The sequence below is a fragment of the Mustela nigripes genome, chromosome X (assembly GCF_022355385.1).
Source record: "Mustela nigripes isolate SB6536 chromosome X, MUSNIG.SB6536, whole genome shotgun sequence".
NCBI lineage: Eukaryota > Metazoa > Chordata > Mammalia > Carnivora > Mustelidae > Mustela > Mustela nigripes.
In genome coordinates, this window is record NC_081575.1 from 2,239,768 (window position 1) to 2,262,386 (window position 22,619).

Sequence of the window (22,619 nt, forward strand, 5' to 3'; positions counted from 1 at the left end):
ATATATATATATATATATATATATATATATATATATATTTCTCAAATGCAGGTATCCTCCTTACCACAGTGCACATTCACTTTGGTAAACAGACACGGGTTTTTGGGAAAGGTTTGGCTGGGCTTTTCTGACCTCCACCTTAATCAAAGGGCTCTGGGCCCATGGGCTCACTTAGACCTGGACACTTGGTGGGGGACTACAGTTTTCCACTGCAGCTAAGGTTGCTAGCATCAGTTTTCTGCTTGCCAGCTCTTGTTTTGTTTTGTTTTCCTTGTGAGAATCAAGTAGTACCCCAGCCAGCTGTCCATACATCTAGACCCTAGAACATTACTACCTACTATCTATACTATCTGTATGCCCACAGGTTCTGGCCTTGCTGTCCAGTATGGAAGTGATGCCCTCCTTGCCGCGGTAGTTCTGTGCCACCATTGGGACCCTGCCTTTTGAGAATCCCGTCATCTCCATTGATTGCCGGTTCCACGCCAGCATCGCTTGCTTCCAACCGTGGTTTGCAGAGGAGAGTCAGCACTGAGCTCTTCAAAGATGTCAGGGCCGCTTCACCAGCACCTTCCTTATTTGAGGAGTGATTTCCCCACCCTCCAAAGAAACAGTGGCTGGAGGGAGGACGTCTGATCTCACATTATGAATCCTGTCTAAAAACCTACTCCCCTGGACCTTCTCACCAATTCCTCAATTTTCTCTGCCTAGGAAGTTCCAGCACTTCCATGTCATTTACTATAGACTGTTGTTGCCCACGCTTGTACGATATGCACATCAGGCTGCTGGGTTGGCCCCTTTAAGGACATCACCCCCCCCCTGCCCCGCCCAGTCACAGCTCTGTGCTCCCACATTAGTAAGTTCTCCCGATACTGACTTATATTCTGTTCCCTGTCTTGCGGGTCCAACATTCTCAAAATCCATTGGCATATGTATTCTCTCACTTCCTGCAAGTACGCATGGGCCAGGTCCTACAGTTCCTTCTGAATGCAAGGCACTTCCCATCCGAACAAAACTGTATTTTTGCTCTTGTGCTGTATTCTTACCTAGTCTTACCTGCCCTTGTTAGTAGCCCGAGAGTAATGGAAGTTAGCAGAGATTAATGTTGAATAAGAGAAGCGACATCTGTTTAGGTGACTGCCCTAAACGAGGTCTTTGCAGGGTCTCCAGGAACAAGGAAGCTTCTCTAGTAGCAAGAGTTAGGGGCTGCTAATGCCCAGGTGAGGTTTCAGGGGATTCTGGGTATTCAGTGTTCTCATGCTCGTCATCTTAGTGTATCTCGGGGTTCCACTTTTTCTTTGTCAGAACCATACGTAAATATGGAGACCCCCGTAAATCCTGTGCATGCCATCTCCATGCGGCTCTGCCAGCCAACAATTAGGGTCAGGGCCGGATCTTCTACCATCTGCCTTATGACTGGAGGAGTGGAGATCTCCTTAATCCAGTAGGTTAGGGTGGGTGACAGGTTGGGCTAGCCCATCAGACACACACACACACACACACACACACACACACCACACACACCACACACACACACACACACACACACACACACACACACCACACACACAATAGAGAACCAGTTTAGGGCCATCTTAGAGCCACCTTAACCACTGCTCAGGCTGGAAGGTTTCTCAGCATCTACACAGCCAACCCCCCAAATCCAGCTGCACACCCCAAATGTGATCCTGGTTCAAGTGGAGAAGAGATGCATGTCCTAGACATGTCTGCCCTCTTCAGTGAATGCGTCAGGCATAAGTGACACCCCAGGAGGGACCATCTGCTCTCCCTTCACCCCAAACAAAGAGATACCCGCAATCTCCCAAGTATGGGAAAATCAGGAGTTCTGGTTTCACATCTAGGCCATCAATCCATTATGTCGATAAATATTTCTCATTAAGAACATGAGGCAGAGCATCACAGTCATCTTGGAAATGATGGACCCACCTGGGTCCCAAGGTTGCCATCTTTCTATGGCACCTGAAATTCATCCTCAGATCAGAGCCTTAAACCACATCTTACTTGCTCCACTGACTCACAGTGCTATGGAGGGAGGGATGGGTGGATGGATGGATGAGGTAGTGAAGGAAATATTAGAATGTAGAGCCAGATATGGCTATATGAGAAGGCTGAAGTTGAGTGATATATTTGATTCAGAGAGACACGATGTTTATAGGAGAAATAAAGTGTGTTGTTCCAGTGTACGAGGTCCACGTACAGCATGGAGATGATGAGTTTCCAAGTACTTTTCAGGACCGTGAGGATGTCATGTGGATCAGCCCAGGCAGAATGCCTCAGGAGTCGTTGGTGTCTCTCGGGCAGAGTCCAAGGAAGGTTCTGATGGGCCTGAAGCTTATACAGTTTGGTAGGCCCTCTTCTAAAATTATAAAAACAAGCATGAAAGTGGGTATTTACTGAGGGTGAGAAGAAAATTCATAACGGACTTTAAAATAGGAGGACTAAATCACTGAGATTCCAAAATCGTGCGCGCGTGCGCGCACACACACACGGATGTATGTGTGTGTACATACATTACGGATATATATTTAGAGATACCAGCTATGTAGTTGTACAATCTAAAGTACAATGGAGCAGAAGATCAAGGTAAAAGATACAATGGTTTTATTGTGAATCAAAACAGCGAACTCTTGCAAATTTCACACACACACACACACACACACACACACACACAGACAAATCACGTGGCCATATGAATACATAACGTGGGCCTGCGAGGGACAGTTGATTCCCTCTAAGAATAAAAATGCACTCAGGTTCGTGTTAAACCTTTAGTGTTTTCTTTCACACCAAGTTTTTAAAGTAAACTAGCTTTTGTGACATTCCCCGGCCCCCCCCCCCCAAAAAAAAAATGTTGTTTCAAGTTAGGATAACAATTCGTGGACTTCAGAATTCATCTTGTAGTTAGAGATGTTTCGTTGTATTCTGACAACAGCCATGTTTAGCCTCATGGAGGATTTCCCGTTGCCCGTTCCGGAGCTCCCATATCCTTGTCCATCTGTATTGCTCAAGCAGCCTAGTGGGACTTACCAGGCTGCCTTTATGACCGCTGGAACCTGTCAGGGCTCGTCAGCAAATAAGTCAGAAGAGAAGGCTTGCTTGGTTTGAGACAATGACTGTGTTTTAGGGGACACAGGTCCGGAACAAAGCGCATGCTTCCCTACAATGTGTGCCACTTAGATGGGCTCCTAGCAGTGAGCCTGGCTCAAATAGCTAAGCTTTGTGTATGATCACTCTCGTTGTCTTCCACATGGGGGTAAAACACCACGTGTAAAGCATCCGGTCAGTTAGGAAGACAGCCAGGAGCCTGTTTTTAGGAAACCCTTTAGCCATCGAACAAGAGCTACTTCCCTAAGCGGAATCTGAGGGAAGCGTCGAGTCAACAATCTTGCACAGGCTGACCAAAGGTTTCCTGCACGTTGAGATTTCGTTCATCCACACGTGGACTGTGGGCAGATGACCCATTAACTTTGGATTCCAGACTGCCTTTCCAAGAACCATTTGAAGGTAGTGGCAATATATAGAAAACAAAACAGCTCTGCTGTGGGCTTCGCCCCTCAGGGCTATTTTTCCAAACAGATGAGCATGGCAGATCAAATTTAGGAATTACCTTGAGAAAGCGATCAGATCATTTATACTGAGGCCTTGCAGAAAGAATGAGAAATCCATGTGATGTTTCTGTAAACACCTATCTGAGATTTTTAAAAACGATCGTGGCTCGATGTCTGACACCAGGGGTCTGTCACGTAGTAAAAGAATGTGCCCCCTATATGAAAGCACAAAGTACTGTCAAAAGCAACGTTATGAAAACATCTGGATAATTACACGTCCAAGCAAGTAGCGGGAAGTACAACTGTTTGCAGCACTTAACAAATTAGTTAAGCTTACAAACTAAAAACAAATGAACAGGTTAACAAACTAATTAACAAGTTAGTTTGTGAAGCGTTTGGGAACCAGACATGATGACGGCCGTGCTACCCACAGGTGCTAGAGATGGATGCAAAAGGAATGCAGCATGTTCCCAGGGCCGCAAATTTACAGGATGTAATTTACATGCCGTACGGGATGGAAGGGTCACACATTTCATACAGACAGGGCAGTGAGAGGTCTCCCTGCTAAAGTGTGGGCACAAGAAGAGTTATTTGGCTTTGCCCCTGGTTGCCGCTCTCTTTCTCATTCCCTTTACAATATTTTTATCAAATAGCTCTTTTTCCCGGTAATGCACCGGTGGCCCCTTTAGGTACTTTTGTTCTGCCTCCTCGTAACCTAATCCATCAAGTGCGGCAATTGAACAAATGATTGCTTCTGGCAGAAGAACTTCCAGAACAAAACTCACCTTGTCATCTCTTGCCAGAGTCAGCGTTTTCTTGTCTATCTGTTTGTAGATTTCTTGTAAATGTCTTACCACGACATCCAACTGGTCTTCATCCTCCAGGTATGTTTCAATGCAGATCACGTACCGGCTTGAATTCAGAAATGATGCCAGCCACCTGGACTGTTTCCTGCCTTTGACGATGTCCAGGAGGTGGTGATCGGCTCCCTTTCTTTTCACAATGAAGTCCACGAGCTTCTGGTTGGCTCGGTCCCGAGCAGCCCTCATCCGGTCCGGGAGAATTTTCTTGTGGGGCCTCCTCCCACCCAGGGAGGCCTCCTCCTCAGAATCTTCCAGGTCGGCATAATTCACCTTTGGGAAATCGATCTCCACGTCCCCATCCTTGATGGCTTTCCTAATTGGGTAACTGATATCAGCGGCGTAATAGTCCAGGAAAGAGCCCGCAAAAGACCCACGACCGAGCCCTTCTCTGTAGTGGGAAATCAGGGAGAAACACCAGTTCACACTGTGCTCGTACACTTTCCCGGCTCTCTTCATGAGTTTTTCCTTCTCCTTACAGTCCAGATGTTTTAGTCTTCGAAGAGGAACTTGAATGCCACTCGTTTCGCAGGGCATGTTTGCCTCAATCAAAAGCACCCTTGCGGTCTGCTCTGTTTGGCTGACACTCTTTACCACTGCTGGCCAAAATGGGTGATTTTGAAATTTAAACCAGACCATCATTCCTCCTTCAATGGGACAAGGCTCTTGTGGAAAAGCCATGCTTATCGGTTGCCCCATTTCCTTGCCGACATCCTTTCTAATAGCAGTGGTGGGGTTAATGGCCTTCGAGTTGACTGAAGGCTGAAGTCCTTGCAGCCCTTTCTCCAACTCTAGTACCTGCAGCTTCCTTTTTTTATTTGCCAGACGGAGTGAATAACGCAGCCTCGGAGGAGGGGCACTGGAGGGTGCCGCCGCACCTTCCAAGCCTGGCTTCCGGGGACCCTCTCCATGGTCCTCAACATTCCCGGAGAGGGCAGAGCCTTCGGAGGAGACGGCCAGCGTCTTTGGGTAGGTGTCATGGGCCTCTTCTTTCAGAGCCTTGGGTACAGTGAGGTTGAAGCCTGGTGGCGGAGATCGAAGGGTGCCTCCGTCTTTAGCACCTGTACCCTCCTCCTTGACGGGGCGATGCAAGGCCCTGACTCTCAAGGTGTGCCTCTTTCCCTTGCCCTCTTTCTCATAATCTTCTTCTGCACGTGATGGGAAGTTTGGGTACACGCTGGAGCTTTGTGAGGGCTCCGCTCGCGTTTTCCTGGGAATAGGCGTGACGGTTCTGTGTGCCTGTGGTTGGCCACCGCCTGGGGCGTCCTCAGCCTGTGAGCATACCAGCAGCGATCTGAGTGTTTTGCTTCTCCTAAGACGCCTCAGTAAGCTCCCTTTGGGCTTCCGGAACTTTCTACGAGATCGCTTTTGTGGTCCCCTTTGGGACGCTTTTGTGGTCCCCTTTGTGGTCTCTGGATCATCTGATGCTCTTGCTGGACCCAAATTCGCTCTCTCATTCAGAATCTCTAGGGCCACTGCAAGAGCGTTTCTGTAGGGCACTTCCTGTCCTGGTGGGACACTGGCCTTCGGCTCGGCTATCAGCAAGGAGGCAACGTATTCAATCTGAGACTCATTTAGGATCTTTGTGTCTGCGGTTTTCACTTTAATTTTTTCGTCTACTGAGAGTATTTCGACTTCGAGAAAAAGTGCCCCTTTCCTCTTATGTCTTGGTGAGGTCCTAGCTCTGGACAAAACCTTTGCGGGCCAAACGTGGCCTTTCCAATTGCATAGGACGTACTCAGCATCCATTATGATTTGAGATTCCTCTCAAGAGGTAATTAAGAGAGGTCGAGAGGTCTGGCCATCACACCCACAGGCACGGCAGGTCTTCCCTAAAACAGCGTTCTTCACCACACCCTTCCGGCCTTAGGACCGCAAAGGGCTCCCAGCTTGTGTGGCCCGTCCGTGTTCACCGGAATCTCCCAGGGTCCCGGGAACTTGTGCTTTCAAGGGACTATGCTGGAGAATACTGGAATGTGGGAAAGGAAAAGAAGAAAAGTATTAGGAAGCAAATTCCTTCTGTGAAAGTAGAAGAACGATGGTCAATGAGAACCGATAAGAGCGCAAACAAAGAAATAGAAAGAGCGTGTCTCCGACCGGGGGTAAACCCATGGCAGCTATCGGGCGGAAAAATACAGAAGATACCAGAGGCGTTTTATAACCGTCCAAACCCAACTTCTTGCCCTGCTTGTTACTACGGCGTATTCAAGAGCGTCTGTATGGGGAGGTGGGTGTCACTTCCCAGATCTCCTCTGTGTTACTGGACATCCTGCGCCTTCTGTGCTCCCTGGGGCTCATCCTGGGGGGATGCTTCGGTTTTCCTTTCCCTGGTGGGTGCTAATGCCACCCGGTGCACCCAAGGAAGCCAGAGGTGATCTCCAGCCTACAGACACTGAATGTCAGCACAATATCGTGTTCAGGAGCCTGAGCTTAGAATCCAGAGGCTCACGAAGGTCATCCTGGGGGTTACTGGTACCGTCCTTCGTCAGGACTGCTGCAGGCGTGGGCCATCGGCTGCGCCGTGCACATTTTCATTTCTCTGTGGTGGTTGAAAAGGCTGGTCCCCTGCCCCCGGCACCATTTGGGGTAAGAAAGTGACTGTAGGGCGAGGAGCAAAATAAACCACACTCCAAATGTCAACACGAAACGATTGCAAATGAAGTGTTTAGTAAAAGAGGAATGTCTTACAGGACACCACGTGGATCGGGGGGAGGCGAGGTTCTGTGAGCTGCAGCTCTTGATGCACACACTCCAACTGCTTGTCCGGCAGACCCTTGACTCTGTTCTGTGCTTCTGAAGTGCACTGTCCTTCCAGGGATCGAATGACATCAACTGTAGATGCCCAGGACCTAACATATACCTCTAACGTTAATCTAGAAAATCAGAAAAGCAGATGGGGAATTAAGCCAACAAAGTGGGGACGGGTTCATCATTTTCCCTTCCCCAACTCTGGAATGCAGGCCATTCTGAAACAGAAAAAAAAATTAGTTAAATCTCATTTATAATGTGGACACGTCTATTTGCTTCCTTCTTGTGCGTTTCCAAAGTATTTCGACGTTAAGCTACTTAGTTTAGGCCAGTCCTCCTATTTCAGAACCGTGGGAACTACTGCTTTCATGATAGCCTTTTTGTCTGCCTTGGAAGCATTGATTTAATAGGAGCAGCCGGTGTGTGTGTGTGTGTGTGTGTGTGTGTGTGTGTGTGTGTGTGTGATGTGTGTGTGTGTGTGTGTAACAAAAATGGGGTCTATAATGTAAGCGTGTCTTGGGTGTTTCTCAAGTAACATTGAATGGGTTTGTAGAGAACACAAAACGGGTGGGGAGATATTTACCGGAGGCCATACATGATAGATGCTTCCTGTCAGTGTGATGGCATATGGGCCTGTCACACGTTTCCTATGCGTCCGTGTACACATGCCTGCACATATTGCCTAGGACTGACTACCTTTCTTCCCTCAAGCGCACATTTGATCACTGTTTCATGTGAATGCTGATTTTTTGCATGGTTTTTGTGAATCTCTTTACAATGCGGTTTCTTCTGACATTTTAAAAACTTTATTCAAATACATTTCAAACATTTAGATGTGTGTAAGGCAGAAAATGCAGTTGTTCTCTCAATCCCTCTCCCCGCCCCCCAAGAAATACCCTGTTAATGGGTCCTACTTCTCTGTATATACACTGTTCAAATGGGTATTATAACGCACAGATTTGAGCTCGTCCATTATCAGTTTCAAATGATATGTTTCATAGTACAAAATATTCTTTCCCTAATAAATGCATGAGTGCACAACTTTGGTTCACACATACTCATAGATATAACAAGAAATGTATGGCGACTAACTATACCTACTTTGGGGATAGCCCGCACAAACCTTTTCTTGCCAGAGTGTATGATCACGCAGGTATTGTGTCCTCTGCTTTAGAGAACTCAGTGTGCCGGCTCTCAGAACACAGGTGTCATGTGAGGACACAGAACAAAAGGGAGAAAGAAAAACAGGTGACTCAGCCAACTGCAGTCTCCCTGCAGCAGGACCTGCCAGCCCCTCATACAGGAGTGCCTGAGTCACCTCATCTCCAATCAGATAGCTACCCGTCCCCAAGACACACCACACACACACACACACACACACACACACACACACACGCACACACACGCACGCACTCAGAGTAATGACGTTAGAGGCCCAAGATGCCTGATGTTGATGCATATAATCCATGCTTTCTGCTCTACACACGCATGCAAATGTTTCTGCTTCCGGAGCAGATGTTATTTTTAGCTCCTTTCAGTTCCTTATTTTGAAAATACACATGGAATTATCTAAACTGTTGTTTAAAATTATAAAGTGGGGAAAATGTTAAGCAGCAGTAATCTGATCACCTAGGAGGAATGCCAACTGCAACTATATGGGTCCAGAGACTCCCATCATTTTTTATTCTGTTTATACATATTTTCTGTAAGATATTAAAAAGGGCTTTAAAAACCATACCGCCTATTTGAATATCCTCTCCTATTCTCATTTGTGTACATCTATCTGTTCAACTAGGAATGTTGAATGTAATGGAGTAACTTTCAGCAGACAACCAAAATGTCAATGGCAGTTCATTCTCCGATGACCAAAGCAATGCACCCTTCAGAGAGGCAAGCGGAAGGGAAGGGTGTTAAAGGAAAATATTAAATCCTACATGGCCTCCTCACCATATGCTTTGGCCCACTGCCCAGATAACTCCCATTAAGGGTTGGTACACAATGTTGCAAATGATTTCCCTTTTATCTTTCGTACTAACAGGAGCACAGCTCTCTTCTTTCCCCCCAAAGATGTGTACAGGTGGGTGTATAGAAAGACAGATGACAGATAGATAGAGACAATGATATGTAAATCTTGATCCTCTTTCGCACACCAGGAACAATGTATTAAAAACAGAACCTTGGAATGACACTAAAGTAACCCCCCAATCCTCAGAGGGCTTGGGTATGAAAATGTGTCCAGAATTTTAGTTTACAACCATATCAAACATGCCTGCCCAGTAAAAATAAATAGAATAAAACAGAAGGGGAGGGACGCCTGGGTGGCTCAGTCAGTTAAGTCTCTGCCTTTGGCTCGGGTCATGATCTCGGGGTCCTGGGATTGAGTCCTGCATCTCCGGGCTCCCTGCTCAGCGGGGAGTCCGCTTTTCCCCCTCTCTCTGCCCCTCCCCCTCCCTCCCCTCACCCCCGCTTGCCCACTCGCTCTTTCTCTCTCCTCTCTGTCTGTCTGTCTGTCTCTTTCTTTCTCAAATAAATAAATGAAATATTTAAAAAAGAACCTGGAAGGGAAATGGTACAAACAGCTCCTCCACAATCTATAACTTCACAGTCCATTCCGGACCATCAAGAAATAGAACCCTCAGACGGACCGGCTACGGCATTTAAGTCCCGGTAAACTTGTGTTCTAGTCCATTTGCCCTTTGGTTAAGGAATGAAGAGAACTTGATGGCAATGGGTATTTATTTTTTCCAATCAACAGCCATGAGCTCTGGAAGAACTTTGTTGGAAGCTTTATTCTTCAACTCCTTTCCCCAGTAAGGGCTATATAATCACTTCCAAGGAAAGAAGAATACAATCCTCTGAAGGTCTTGTCTCAAAATAAGGGCACTTTCCTCGATATAATTCCCAAACCACCCCACTCCCCAGAGGCAGGCCTTCTCTCACCTTTACCCCAACACCCACTCATTCCTTCCCTACAATGACTACTTATTTACCGGACTTTGGTTGTTGTTGTTGGGGCGGGGGGAGGAGGGGCATCAGGAGAGGGAGAGAGAGAATCTCAAGCAGGCTCCATGCCTAGTGTGGAGCCCGACGCAGGGCTCAGTCTCACGACTCTGATATCACGACCTGAGCCAAAATGAAGAGTGGGATGCTCAGCCGGCTGAGCCACCCAGGCACCCCTTGGACTTTCTTTCCCTTAAAAAAAAAAAAATTATTTATTTATTTGAGAGACAGAGAGAGAGAGAGAGAGAGAGAGAGCGAGCGTGCACAAATCGGGGCAGGGGAGGGGAAGAGAGACAGAGGGAGAAGCAGACTCCCCACTGGACAGGGAGCTAGGTTTTGTGATTTTGAACTGTCCCCCAAACATGTATATCCATTAACACCTGGTGATTCACAGACCTGTACCCCTGGGGATAAAAATATATGTTTATAAAAAATAAAAAATTAAAAAAAAAAAAAAAGAATGTAAAAAGAAAAATGCTGGCAGTTGCCCCTTTTTATTATAAAGGCACATCTTGTGTAATTTCAGTTATAAACGAAAATACGTTCTTGCCTATTTTTGCGCCTTTCCAGTGCCAGATGAATTCAGCATGAACTTTCACATGTGAAAGTTGTTTTGGGGGTTTTATTTATTTATTTATTTTCAGTGTAACAGAATTCATTGTTTATGCACCACACCCCGCGCTCCATGTAATCCGTGCCCTCCGTGGTACCCACCACCTGGCTCCCCCAACCTCCCACCCCCCGCCCCTTCAAACCCCTCAGATTTTTTAAAAAATATTTTTATTTACCTATTTGACAGAGATCACAAGTAGGCAGAGAGGCAGACCGAGGGCGGTGGGGTGGGAAGCAGGCTCCCCCGCCGAGCAGAGAGCCTGATGTGGGGCTCGATCCCAGGGCCCTGAGATCATGACCTGGGCCAAAGGCAGAGGCCTAACGCACTGGGCCACTCAGGTGCCCCACATGTGAAAGTTTTTAAGCATTCATCGGGTTTGAGTTCCATTTGTAGAATAACGGAATGGGATTTGATGTCTTCAAACCTTTCCCTTATGTTGTTCACTAGTTGCGTAAATTCACAGAGGTCATGCCTGCTTGGAAATCTGGGCTATTTTTGTACAAACACTTAAATGGCAAATATTACAGGCTGGAAAATCATGACCTGGCCTCAGTTTTCTCTAAGAAGTGAAACAGTTAGGCTTGCTTCTTACCTACAAATGATCAGCTACAACACTAAATACACATACACCTTCAAATTGCCAAGCTCTGCCTCCCAATTTTTCCTTAAGGAAGGAGGAACCGCAGCAGCTACGCCTGCAGGCACACACCACCAAGAGCCATCTACTCAGAGAAGGAGAAGCAGGAGTGCTTGAGCAAAGAACTATACAAAAGTCAAGGTTTCCCCCAGGGCCTTGTTTTAAGACTAGAGTGAGGGGGGGGGGGGCTTCCCTCCCTTGCCTTTCGCAGACTCAGGTGGTTTCTCCTATCAAGTAGGCCAACTTTCTTCCAAACGTGCTCTGTTACCCCTCCAGCTCCTATTACCGGCCACGGGGAGACCTCCGCCACCATCCATAACACTAATGAAATCACGCGCGGCATTGGGGTTGAAAAATATCACGGACATCCCCCTCTTTCCTGCAGGTGAGACCTCCATAGCTACTCATATCCAGGTGAGTGGACAAGGTGCGTATTTCAGAACGTACCGATTTCCCTCTGTCGTGCGCAAGAAGAAAAAGGTGCCCTCGTTCACAAGAGAAGTCATTGCACTGTAGCTTGTCACGACAACATTGGATGTGTGCCAGGTGCTTGCTACCCAAGGGGAAAGACTAACAATCCTATAATCTAAGCCAACAAGGGTGTGTTATGTCTCCAACACAAAGACTGATGCAGACCTTCACGTACTGACTCAGGAGAAAAAATTCAGACCAAAACAAAACCAAAACAAAACCAAAACAAAACAAACCCCCCCACATACCAAAACTCAAAAACCAACCAACCAACAAACAAAAAAACCCCAAAACCAAAAAAACAAACGACTAACTAGAGGCCAATTAAGTACCAATAATATCCTTTATGTAAAGCACACATTCACACGGAGAACAACAATATATACTTCATCTTAGGAGACAAAAGACATGTAAATGCAAGAGAAAAGTCTAGAATGGTAAACAGAAATGTCATGGCATTGTTTCACCGAAAAGAGAAGAAGTAAAAGGATGGGAGCGTGTGGTGAGTGAGGGTATACATCATCGTTTTTCAAATGTTTTAAGATATTACAGGGAGGACAAATTTATGTATACCTGGGCACCAACACCTTGCTTTACAAAGATTCTAAGGAGATACGAAATCAAATACGGGATGTAAGTGAACAAAAAAGGAGGCAAGCAAAACGGTACCATACCACTGCAGAGAAAGCCGTGAGAATAGACTTGAAATGCCTTTGAGGTATATTTTATATTGATCAAAGGAAATACCCATTATTTAAGCAGGGTCGGGCCTGGCTAGTACTTGGATGGGAGGAAATATCCATTATTAAAATGTATATATTTAACCACATAAGAGATATTGTATTGCAGTCCAAGAAGAGAGAAGTGTTGCTGAATGTATGAAGGAACAATAGCCAACAGTGCTCCAAAACAAAGAAAAACTATCGGGTGGTATACTGATGTGCCAACCTGCGAACATAACACATTTTCTCCCTTCCCACTCCCCCCGTCAGGCGTGCACGTGCACGCGTACACACACACACACACACACACACACACACGAAAAAACACACACAAACAGGTCTCGGCTCATCATAGTAAAACTTCTAGAAACCAAAGGGAAAAGAACTGCCTTAAGAGCAAAGAGGGAAAAACAAACATGACTAATAGGTGATATTCCCTTATTGTTTTAATTAGAGAGAGCTTGACAGAATTATTTGGAGACCAAAAGAGAAAGAAAACCAAAACCAAAACCAAAAAGCAACAGTGAGACAAGAGCGCCATGATAGGAAGTGTGGGCACTTGTAGTTCTGGAGAAACCAAGGGATGGTATGATGGTTCTGAGAAGCCATGACCTCTGAGGAGGAGACCTCAGAGCTTGGGCTCAGACCTTGTCTTTTAGGGATGTTTCTCAGTTTGTGTGTGTGTCAGCTACTCGGGGTGAGCCCAGTATTATCCCCAAGGTTACGCAAAGTAACATTAGATTTTTCCAATCCTACCCATCTCCCTCGTTTGCTGACTCCTGATGTTCTCTCTCATATCGTACACATAGTAACTTTACTGTAAGTAGGTGTCAATGAGTAAACTTATGTCCTTAAAGGTTCATGGGACAATTGTTAAGCAGAGGCACACAATGAGAAATATTTGGGGATCTCTGTTTTCAAGAACTGAGGTAACCATGCCCTTGTGCAATGCTGTCACCTCAGGATAGCAAAATGGGACTGGGGTGTGACAGGTTATTCAATCCCCTTAGCCCCCCACAAGAAGAGCTGACATCCTCTCTTACAAAACAGGAGGGATTAGAGCTCTTAATGTCCAAAGACAGCGTGTGTCTTAAAGACCACACGCTGGCAACACACACACACACACACACACACACACACACACGACTCACATTGATAGCAGACACCGACTAGTCTCGATGTTTCAAGAGTTACTCCATCTCTCCAGTCTGTAAATATCCTTGTTAAATGTTTCTGCCTCCAGGAAAGAATGGCCTGCCCCAGTTGTCATGGAAACCAGAATGTCATCAAAACGTTCTCCCTGATGTTAGCTTTCTATGGAAACGAGGAAGTACTAACACATCCTCAGATGCAGAGCACTGATCTCACTCTCAGTCAGTTACACCCTGACCAACCGAATGAATGAGTGAGTGAGTGAATGAATGAATGAAATATTAGAGACAATACCCTATGTTCTCAGAAAAGGTATTGAGGGCAGGGGAGTTCTTGGAAAGTGGATTATGGAGGAAATAAAGTAGAAAGATAACAGCTTCTGTTTTCCCGTCACACACACACACACACACACACACACACACACACACACACACACCCACACCTGGAATCCAGGTCCTGTTAAGGGCCTCCTTTCAACCTGCCAGGACACACGAGGCCAGGAGTATTTGTGTAGGTGGGAATCCAAGGACTCTCAGCCAATTTAAAATGACCCAAGAGGAGAAATCGTGTGAGGATGAAGGACTTGGATGTCTGTCAGTGAAAGGCAAACTAGAAGCTCAGGACCAAATGACCCTGAGTCTACAGTTGGACAAGTGTGTATTGACAGGGTTTTCAGGACACCAGTGATTCCTGAGAAGAGACACAACTCCCCCAAATGTCTTTGATCTAGGACGATAGGGAGACAGAGATGAACCTCTCACATTTGGGGTCTGTGCTCAGATTTGGGATCTGTTCACAGAGATGAACCTCTCACATTTGGGATCTGCTGCAACCACACTGACAAGGAATACTATGCTCAGAGACAGGGCTCCTACCATCAGGGCACACAGCACCCACTTCCTCTCCCATAGTCATTTACATTAGGGGACAGAGCCACCCTGTGATGCAGCTCTTCCTCCTGGTAATGAGCTCCAGGCAATTCTTCTGTGGCCAGTCCTGGACAGTGATGTGCTGGAGACGGGCCCTTGGGAGGGGAGAGCACAATTCCAATTTCCAGGGTTTTCCCATTTCTGTGATATAAAGACTCCCATTATGGCCGACTTCAAGCCACTGACATGAGGTCACTGAATGCTGATTTGGCAAGTGATGCCCCCAAATCAGCCCCTCATGAGATGATGATGATTCCAGACAGACCCAGCACAGCCCTAGACCCCAGATTCTGGAGCCAGACAAAGCCCTCCCATTCTACATGCGATCCAAGAGAGACGGACGTGCAAGCGGGACTTTTTTTTTTTTTTTTTTAAGATTTTACCTATTTATTTGACAGAGATCACAAGTAGGCAGACAAGCAGGTAGAGAGAGGCGGGGAAGCAGGCTCCCCGCTGAGCAGAGAGCCCGATGCGGGGCTCGATCCCAGGACCCTGGGATCATGACCAGAGCCAAAGGCAGAGGCTTTAACCCACTGAGCCACCCAGGCGCCCCAAAGCTGGTCTTTTTACATAACCGTGTGCCAACTGAATGAAGGCTTTCCCCAGGTTCTTAGTGTAGAGGAGAGGGAGAAAGATACCGAGACCCCCTCCCCCCAACCCCCATGTAGCCTGTGTAGGTTTTGGGGAGGGAAAATAGTTGGGTGCATCCATGGTCGATCTTTTCAAATCAGACATGCTTTCTGAAAGACCGATGCAGGTCTGAGTCGCAGGTCTGCGTCTCCTCGCCTGTGTGACCTTTGCGCTGCGCCCTAATGTCCCTGTTCCCCAGGCTCCGTTGTTCTCAAATCAGCTCATAGTGTCTCTGCTCTCCAAGGGCTGATCCTCATGAAGGAACAGCAGACTTCGGCAGTGCCCAGTGGTTATTCTGGGAGGCCTTGGGGGCGGTCCCTGAGAACCCTCTGGAGGGCCAGGGAGGTCTTCTTCTCCCTACGCAGTATCAGTGACTCTGGATGGCTTGGTTGCCTTTCCATTGAAACAACAGATTGCAAGAGGTGAAGTGAAGAGGCAGGTAAGAAAATCCAGGTCCTTCCTATTCAGGAAGGTATTAAATAGATTTGCAATGATGTAAAACAATGCCATACTTTTAACACTTCTGTTTGTTTTCAAAAATGTGATTTTCTTTCCCAAAGCATATTTACGTGTAAGCAATCATGGGCTTAGTATTATTTTTTTTTAATTTTTTATTTTTTATAAACATAGATTTTTATCCCCGGGGGTACAGGTCTGTGAATCGCCAGGTTTACACACTTCACAGCACTCACCAAAGCACATACCCTCCCCAATGTCCATAACCCCACCCCCTTCTCCCAAACCCCCTCCCCCCAGCAACCCTCAGGTTGTTTTGAGAGATTAAGAGTCACTTTTATGGTTTGTCTCCCTCCCAATCCCATCTTGTTTCATTGATTCTTCTCCTACCCACTTAAGCCCCCAGGTTGCATCACCACTTCCACATATCAGGGAGATCATATGATACTTGTCTTTCTCTGCTTGACTTATTTCACTAAGCATGATACGCTCTAGTTCCATCCATGTTGTCGCAAATGGCAAGATCTCCACTCCAAAACTGCTAGAACTTATACAGGAATTCAGTAAAGTGTCAGGATATAAGATGTGGGCTTAGTATTATTTTTAAATGAATACGTTAAAATGGGACTGCTTAGGTTTTGTTTCGTCTTGTTTTTTTTTTTTTTTTTTCCCAAAACACTTCCACGTTTTATTATAGTGGTCAAAGAAACACTATGTTTAAGTAAAATATTCCTTTACTGCACTGAGATTCACATAACATTCTAGAGCATACCATTCAGTGGCATGAAGTAAATTTGCAGTGTTGTGAAACCATCACCTCTTTCTCCTTAACAGAACATTTTCACAAGTTCTAAAGGACATCTCACGCCCATCTTAACACCCAGTCACTCCTCACCTCCCCCCGGCCCCCAACCCCTGGCAACCACAAATCTACGTTCTGTCTTTATGGGCTGGCTTATTCTGAATATTTCATATGAATGCAATCACACAATATGTAACCTTTTGTGTGTAGCTTATCATACGCAGAATAATCATTTTAAAGTTCATCTACATTGCAACATTCCCTTTTGTGTCTGCGTAATATTCTGCGGTATGGCGAGTCCACCTTATGTTTATCCAGTCACCTGTTGATAGAAAACTGGGTTGCTTCCACTTTGGGCTGTTTTGAATAGTGCTACTATGAACATACGTGTTCATGTGTTTTTTTGAATGCCTGTTTTAAACTGGGGGGTGTGGGGATATCTCTGCTGCACCATATGCTAATCGTATGTTTAAGCTTTTGGGGAACCACCAAACTGTTTTTATTTTTATTTTCTTTTGAAGATTTTGAATCTTGGAACACTACATCAAAAACTAATGGCGTACTGTGTGATGACTAACATAACATAATTAAAAAGTAAGTAAATAAAAGCTAGAGCAAAAAAAAAATAAATAAATAAATAAAATGAAGATTTTGTTCATAGCAGCAATGTCCACAATAGCCAGACTGTGGAAGGAGCCAATTTGCCCTTCAACAGACGGATGGATAAAGAAGATGGGGTCCATACACACAATGGAATGTTACGCAGCCATCAGAAAGGATGGACGCCCAACTTTTGCATCAGCATGGGTGGGCCTGGAGGAGATGATGCTGAGTGAACTCAGTCAAGCAGGGAAAGTCAATTATCACATGGTTTCACTGACTTGTGGAGCATGAGGAATAGCACGGAGGACGTTGAAAGAAGGAAGGGGAAACGTAGGGGGAGAAATCGGAGTGGGGGACGAAGCACGAGAAACTGTGGGCTCTGGGAAACTGAGGGTTTTAGAAGGCAGGGGGGGTGGGGCGATGGGTGAGCCTGGCGATGAGTATTAAGGTGGGCACGGATTGCATGGAGCACGGGGTGTTTTATGCAAACAGTGAATCATGGAACACTACATCGAAAACTAATGATGTACTGCAGGGTGATTAAGATAAATTTTTAAAAAAGTTTTCATTTATCTGACAGAAAGAGAGAGAGCATGAGCACAAGCAGGGGGAGATGCAGAGAGAGAGAGAGAGAGAGAGAATGAGAGAGCTCCGGAGAGACGGAGAAGCAGGCTCCCCGCCAAACAGGGAGCCCACCACGGGGCTCGATCCCAGGACCCCAAGATCAAAACCTGAGCCAAAGGCAGATGCTTAACCATCTGAGCCACCCAGGCACCCCTCCCCAAACTGTTTCTAATGGTGGCTGTACCATTTTAAATTCCCACCAGCAGTGTATAAGTCTTCCAACTTCCCCACATTCTCAAGAGCAGTTTGTTATGTTCCCCCTAATGTTAGACATCCTAATGGGTGTTAATACCTATTGTTAGGTTTTGATTTGCAATTCCTAATGACTAATCATATTGAGCATACTATCATGATAGCCATGTGTATATCTTTCTTGGAGAACTATGTTTTCAGATCCCTTTCCCATTTTTATCATTTGCTTTGTCATTTGGTTGGAGTTGTAAGGGTTCTTTATATAATCTGGTTACTACACTCTCCCTAGACATATGATTTGCCAGTGTTTTCTCCCATCTTGTAGGATATACCTTTTCTCTCTCTCTCTCTCAACATTGTCTTAAAAAAAAAAAAAAGCCCTTCTGTTTTATTATTTATTTGACACAGAGAGAGAGAGAGAGAGAGAGAGAGAGAGAGAGACAGAGAGAGAGGGAACAGAAACAGGGGGAGTGGGAGAGGGAGATGCAGGCTCCCCGCTGAGCAGGGAGCCCCATGCGGGGCTCCATCCCAGGACCCCAGGATCAAGACCTGAGCCGAAGGCAGACACCTAACTGACTGAGACACCCAAGTGCCCCTCAATAGTGTCTTTTAATGCAAACATACTTTCATTTTGATGAAGTCCAACTTACCTATTTTTTTTCTTTTGTTGCATTTGGTCTAATATTTAAGAGATCCAAGGTCATGAAGGTTTACTATGACATTTTATTCTGGGAGTTTTATAATTTTAGCTCTTATATTTAGGTGTTCTGTGTGTGGTGTGACTATAGTGTCCAACTTCATTCATTTGTGTGTGGATATACCATTGTCCCGGAGGCACTTGCTGAAGAGAAGATACTTAACCCTGCCCTCCCCCTGCTGGAGGGTCATCATCAGTCACCTCTCACCCAACACACTGGTGAGCTTACAAGAGCCAGTGAAATGTTGAATAGCATAAGGAAGGGAATTAGAAACAAAACATATTTCACTGGCTAAGCGTTAGCCCGCTAACTTGAAGTAGTCAGTATGAAAGAGGGGTTGGACGGAGTAAAATATTGAAGCTTTGCTTCTAAATCTTAGATGAAAGAAGTAAAACGAGTGACTAAAACCAGGAAGGAAAAAAACAACAAAACAAACCCAAACAACCCAGGGCTAGTAGCAAATTAAGGCAGGAACGAAAAAGTGAAGTGTTAAAGGAAAATAATATAGGGGGAAGAGTGGGAGAGAGAGGAAGAGAGAAGGAAGGAAGCGGAGAGCATCCCCCAATTTCAAACTGTCTCGCATGTCTCAGTAGGAGAAGGACGTATGAATTCCATTTCCTCCGTAAGTTTTATATTCTGTGAAAATTATTCTACCATGAGTATTGATTGCTTTATTAGTTAGAAGAAAGACTTAACAGTAGAATTGTATTAAATTGTTTTTGGAAAGTGGAACTTTTTTTTTTTATTAACTAACCTCTGGAGAGACACATTGAAAATTCATGAACTCCTCCTGTAAGAAATCAAAACATGCATGGTGCAATGGTCTACAGATAGGAGTCATCCAATACCTGTGTTTTTGTGTAGTCGGGTGACAACTGAGATGCATCCGTTTGAATTCCCCTTAAACGTTTAGTACAGACAAATTCAAGTTTGGTGTTGGAAAAAGTCAAAAGATGTCACAACTCAATCTTGGTTATTCATGGAGCAGATACTCCCCTAATGTCCTCTGTTCCTATTTCTTTCCTGTTTTCAGGTTGTTGTTTTTTTTTTTAATTTTGATATACTATTTTTATTATATGTATGTATGGGTTTTTCACGTTTTTAATAGTTTTCTAACATCCATGGACTACATTTGCAAAACAAAGACAGTGGTGTTAGGAAGCCACCAGATGGAGATGTTGAGCTGCCGTTGTTAAAGACAGTCAGGTCCTCCTTGACAAATACAGTGGTTCCAACTTTAGTCGGGTTGAGAGCAACCTGGAGAATTTATTTAAAATGCAGATTCCCAGGGCCCGCCCACACAGTTGATTGGGCAGGCCTTGGACAGATCCAAGGAATCTGGACTTTTTAACCCTCTCTTTTCCGTGATTCTGATACAGGCGATCCCATGCACCTGTATGGGTTGAGAAACTCAGATGTAAATGGCCATTGGAACCATGGGCATACATGGAAGCATTTAGGGAAAGGGTATAAGTTGAGAAAAGAACCACGTAAAACCAAGTCCTGAGGAACGCCATCACGTGAAGGCTCATTTGAAAAGAAGGAGCTAGCGGGACGCCTGGGTGGCTCGGTCGGTGAAGCGTCTGCCTTCGGCTCAGGTCATGATCTTGGGGTCCGAGGATGGAGTCCCCTGTCAGGCTCCTTGCTCAGCGGGGAGCCTGCTTCTCCCTCTCCCTCTGCCTGCCTCTCTGCCTGCTTGTGAACCAACCCCCCCGCCACCGACAAATAAATAAATAAGTTATAAATCAATCAATCAATCAATTAAGTAAAATACATAAAAGTAAAATAAAACAAACAAACAAATAAAATCTTCAAAAAAGAAAAGAAGGACCTAGCAATGGTAATAAGAAGTTGCCAGAATGAAAGGGGATAGCAGGAGAGTATGCAGTTATGGAGGCCGAAGGAGAACAGGGAGAGTGGAAGGAAAAAAAGAAGAGAGGGGTCAACCGGAACTGTGCGCAGTGGTTTTTTTTTTTTTTTTTTTTTTTTTTTTTTTGCTTTTATTCAAACATCTGTCGTCCTCTCTGACTTCTGTGGGAGAAATACTGCCTTAAAGGATAAGAGTGCCCTTGAGACATTTGACAGACCCTAAATAATTCGTATACTTAAACGGTACGTTTCCCATCCCGAATCCACGTTTGTTAATGAAATGTTATATGTAATCCTGATGATGAAAATATTTGTTTTTTATGCTTTCAAATATACGGCAGGCACAAGTTTGCATTCAGTGTTTGATATTCAGGAAACTGTGTACCAGTGGCTAAAAGAAGTGGCCATAATAATGGCCAAATAATAATTATTATAACATACTCACAATTAAATAGAATTAATTATGAACATTAATGTCATTGTACTGTTACTAACACTTGAGTGCTTGCCTTATATTATTGAGTGCCCTGGAGTGTTTTTATGCATTACTTCCCTTAATTTCACCCCAAATATGATGAGACAAATACTATTGTTGTGCCTTTAAGATAGTGAGAAAGTCAGCGAGGCTTAGAGAAGTCAAGAGATTAGCTCACTGCCTCACAGTCCATAAAGTGGGATGGCCTTGTTTAATTTCCTGCTGGACTTTCAGTTCAGGCTTTGAGCATTTTTGTGAGTTTCCCTTTAAGAAAACCCAATGCAGTCAAGTTTTACATTAAGTTTAGAAAGGCACAGGTTTCAGGGTCTTCCAGCTCACCACCTAAATCCTTGCACTCCTGTAAAATCTTGCAGTCCTGGGCCCCCAGTTAGGCATCCTTTCCCAGCTTTCCTTGCTGTTAGGTGTGACTGTGTGACTGAGAGCCAGGCAATGGGATGTCAGCGGAAATGATGTGTGCCACGGCCAGACCAGACTCGTAGAAACCTTGTACCTGGTGCACCTCTCTGCTCTTTTCCCCTTTGAGCAAACTGCAAAGCGGGCCACCTCCAGGGCAAACGTGGAAGCCACGTGTTGAACGTGGCAGACTTTCTGACAGCCTGGGTCCCTGTGGACGTGCACGGATAATGCCCACCAGGAGGACATACTCACTTTCCCGGAAGTGTTACAGGAGAAATAAACGAAGTAGTTTTGAGTCATTAAATGTGTTTGGGCTTAACTGTTACAGTGAACAGTCCACCGCACCTGATACGAGTTGGGTAAAAAGAAATTTCAGTTATGCACCGCTCTATCATTATGAATTGCATTTTGCTGCATTTTGAATAGTGGCTCAGACAAATACCTTTATTCCTGGTGACACACAGTAGGAATACGTCATTCAGCGCTGGTACCACAGCTCAAGGAGCCAGGATCTTTCTTCCTTCTTGTCCCTCTATGCTTAGCTGTGGCTTTTGTCTCCAAGGACACGGACGTTGTATCCGTATTGCTGGCTGGCAAGAGAAAGGGGAAAGATCAAAGCGGGGAACCAGCTGCGTCTTTCCAGTTCAAGAAGCTTTCCTAGGAATGCCACCGGTGTCATCTGGGACAGGAGCTGGACTGGGCCATGTGCTTCCCTCTCTATGCGATGGGGTCAAGGTTCTGGTAGCAAGGATGAAAGGGTGAAGGATGGAATGCTTAGGTAGGTACAGGACCCTCCACAGCACTTACCTTACGTTATCTTTATCAATTACCCAAACCCCTTGTGGCAGCTTCCTACAAATTCAGATTCCCCTCCTCGTGGCAGCCATAGAGCATCAGAATGTCCCTGAAAATTTGGAACCGGAAAATCGTTGTTGAACTACCGATCTCTGCCCTGCCGAGGATAGCCCCCTTGTGCTTGTCACCTGGTCTGGTCTGCACGAACTCTTCAATGGGTTTGTCATTTCATAACGTTTAGGTGCCCTCCAAAATGTCAAAAATAGTACCTCCCCCATTAACTTGTTTTGAAATTTACGTCAAAAACAACAACTTACAATTGCACCCAAAACCATAAGATACCTAGGAATAAACCTAACC

General features: G+C 45.4%; 1 protein-coding gene across 1 annotated transcript in view; it reads right to left on the minus strand.

The window, feature by feature from the left end:
* Positions 1–22,619, minus strand: part of PWWP4 (PWWP domain containing 4) — a 154,094-nt gene that overhangs the window by 105,216 nt on the left and 26,259 nt on the right. Inside the window, exon 2 of the mRNA XM_059385922.1 lies at positions 4,178–5,574. Within this exon, the coding sequence (XP_059241905.1) occupies positions 4,178–5,574 (1,397 nt within the window). The remainder of the gene's footprint in view (positions 1–4,177; positions 5,575–22,619) is intronic.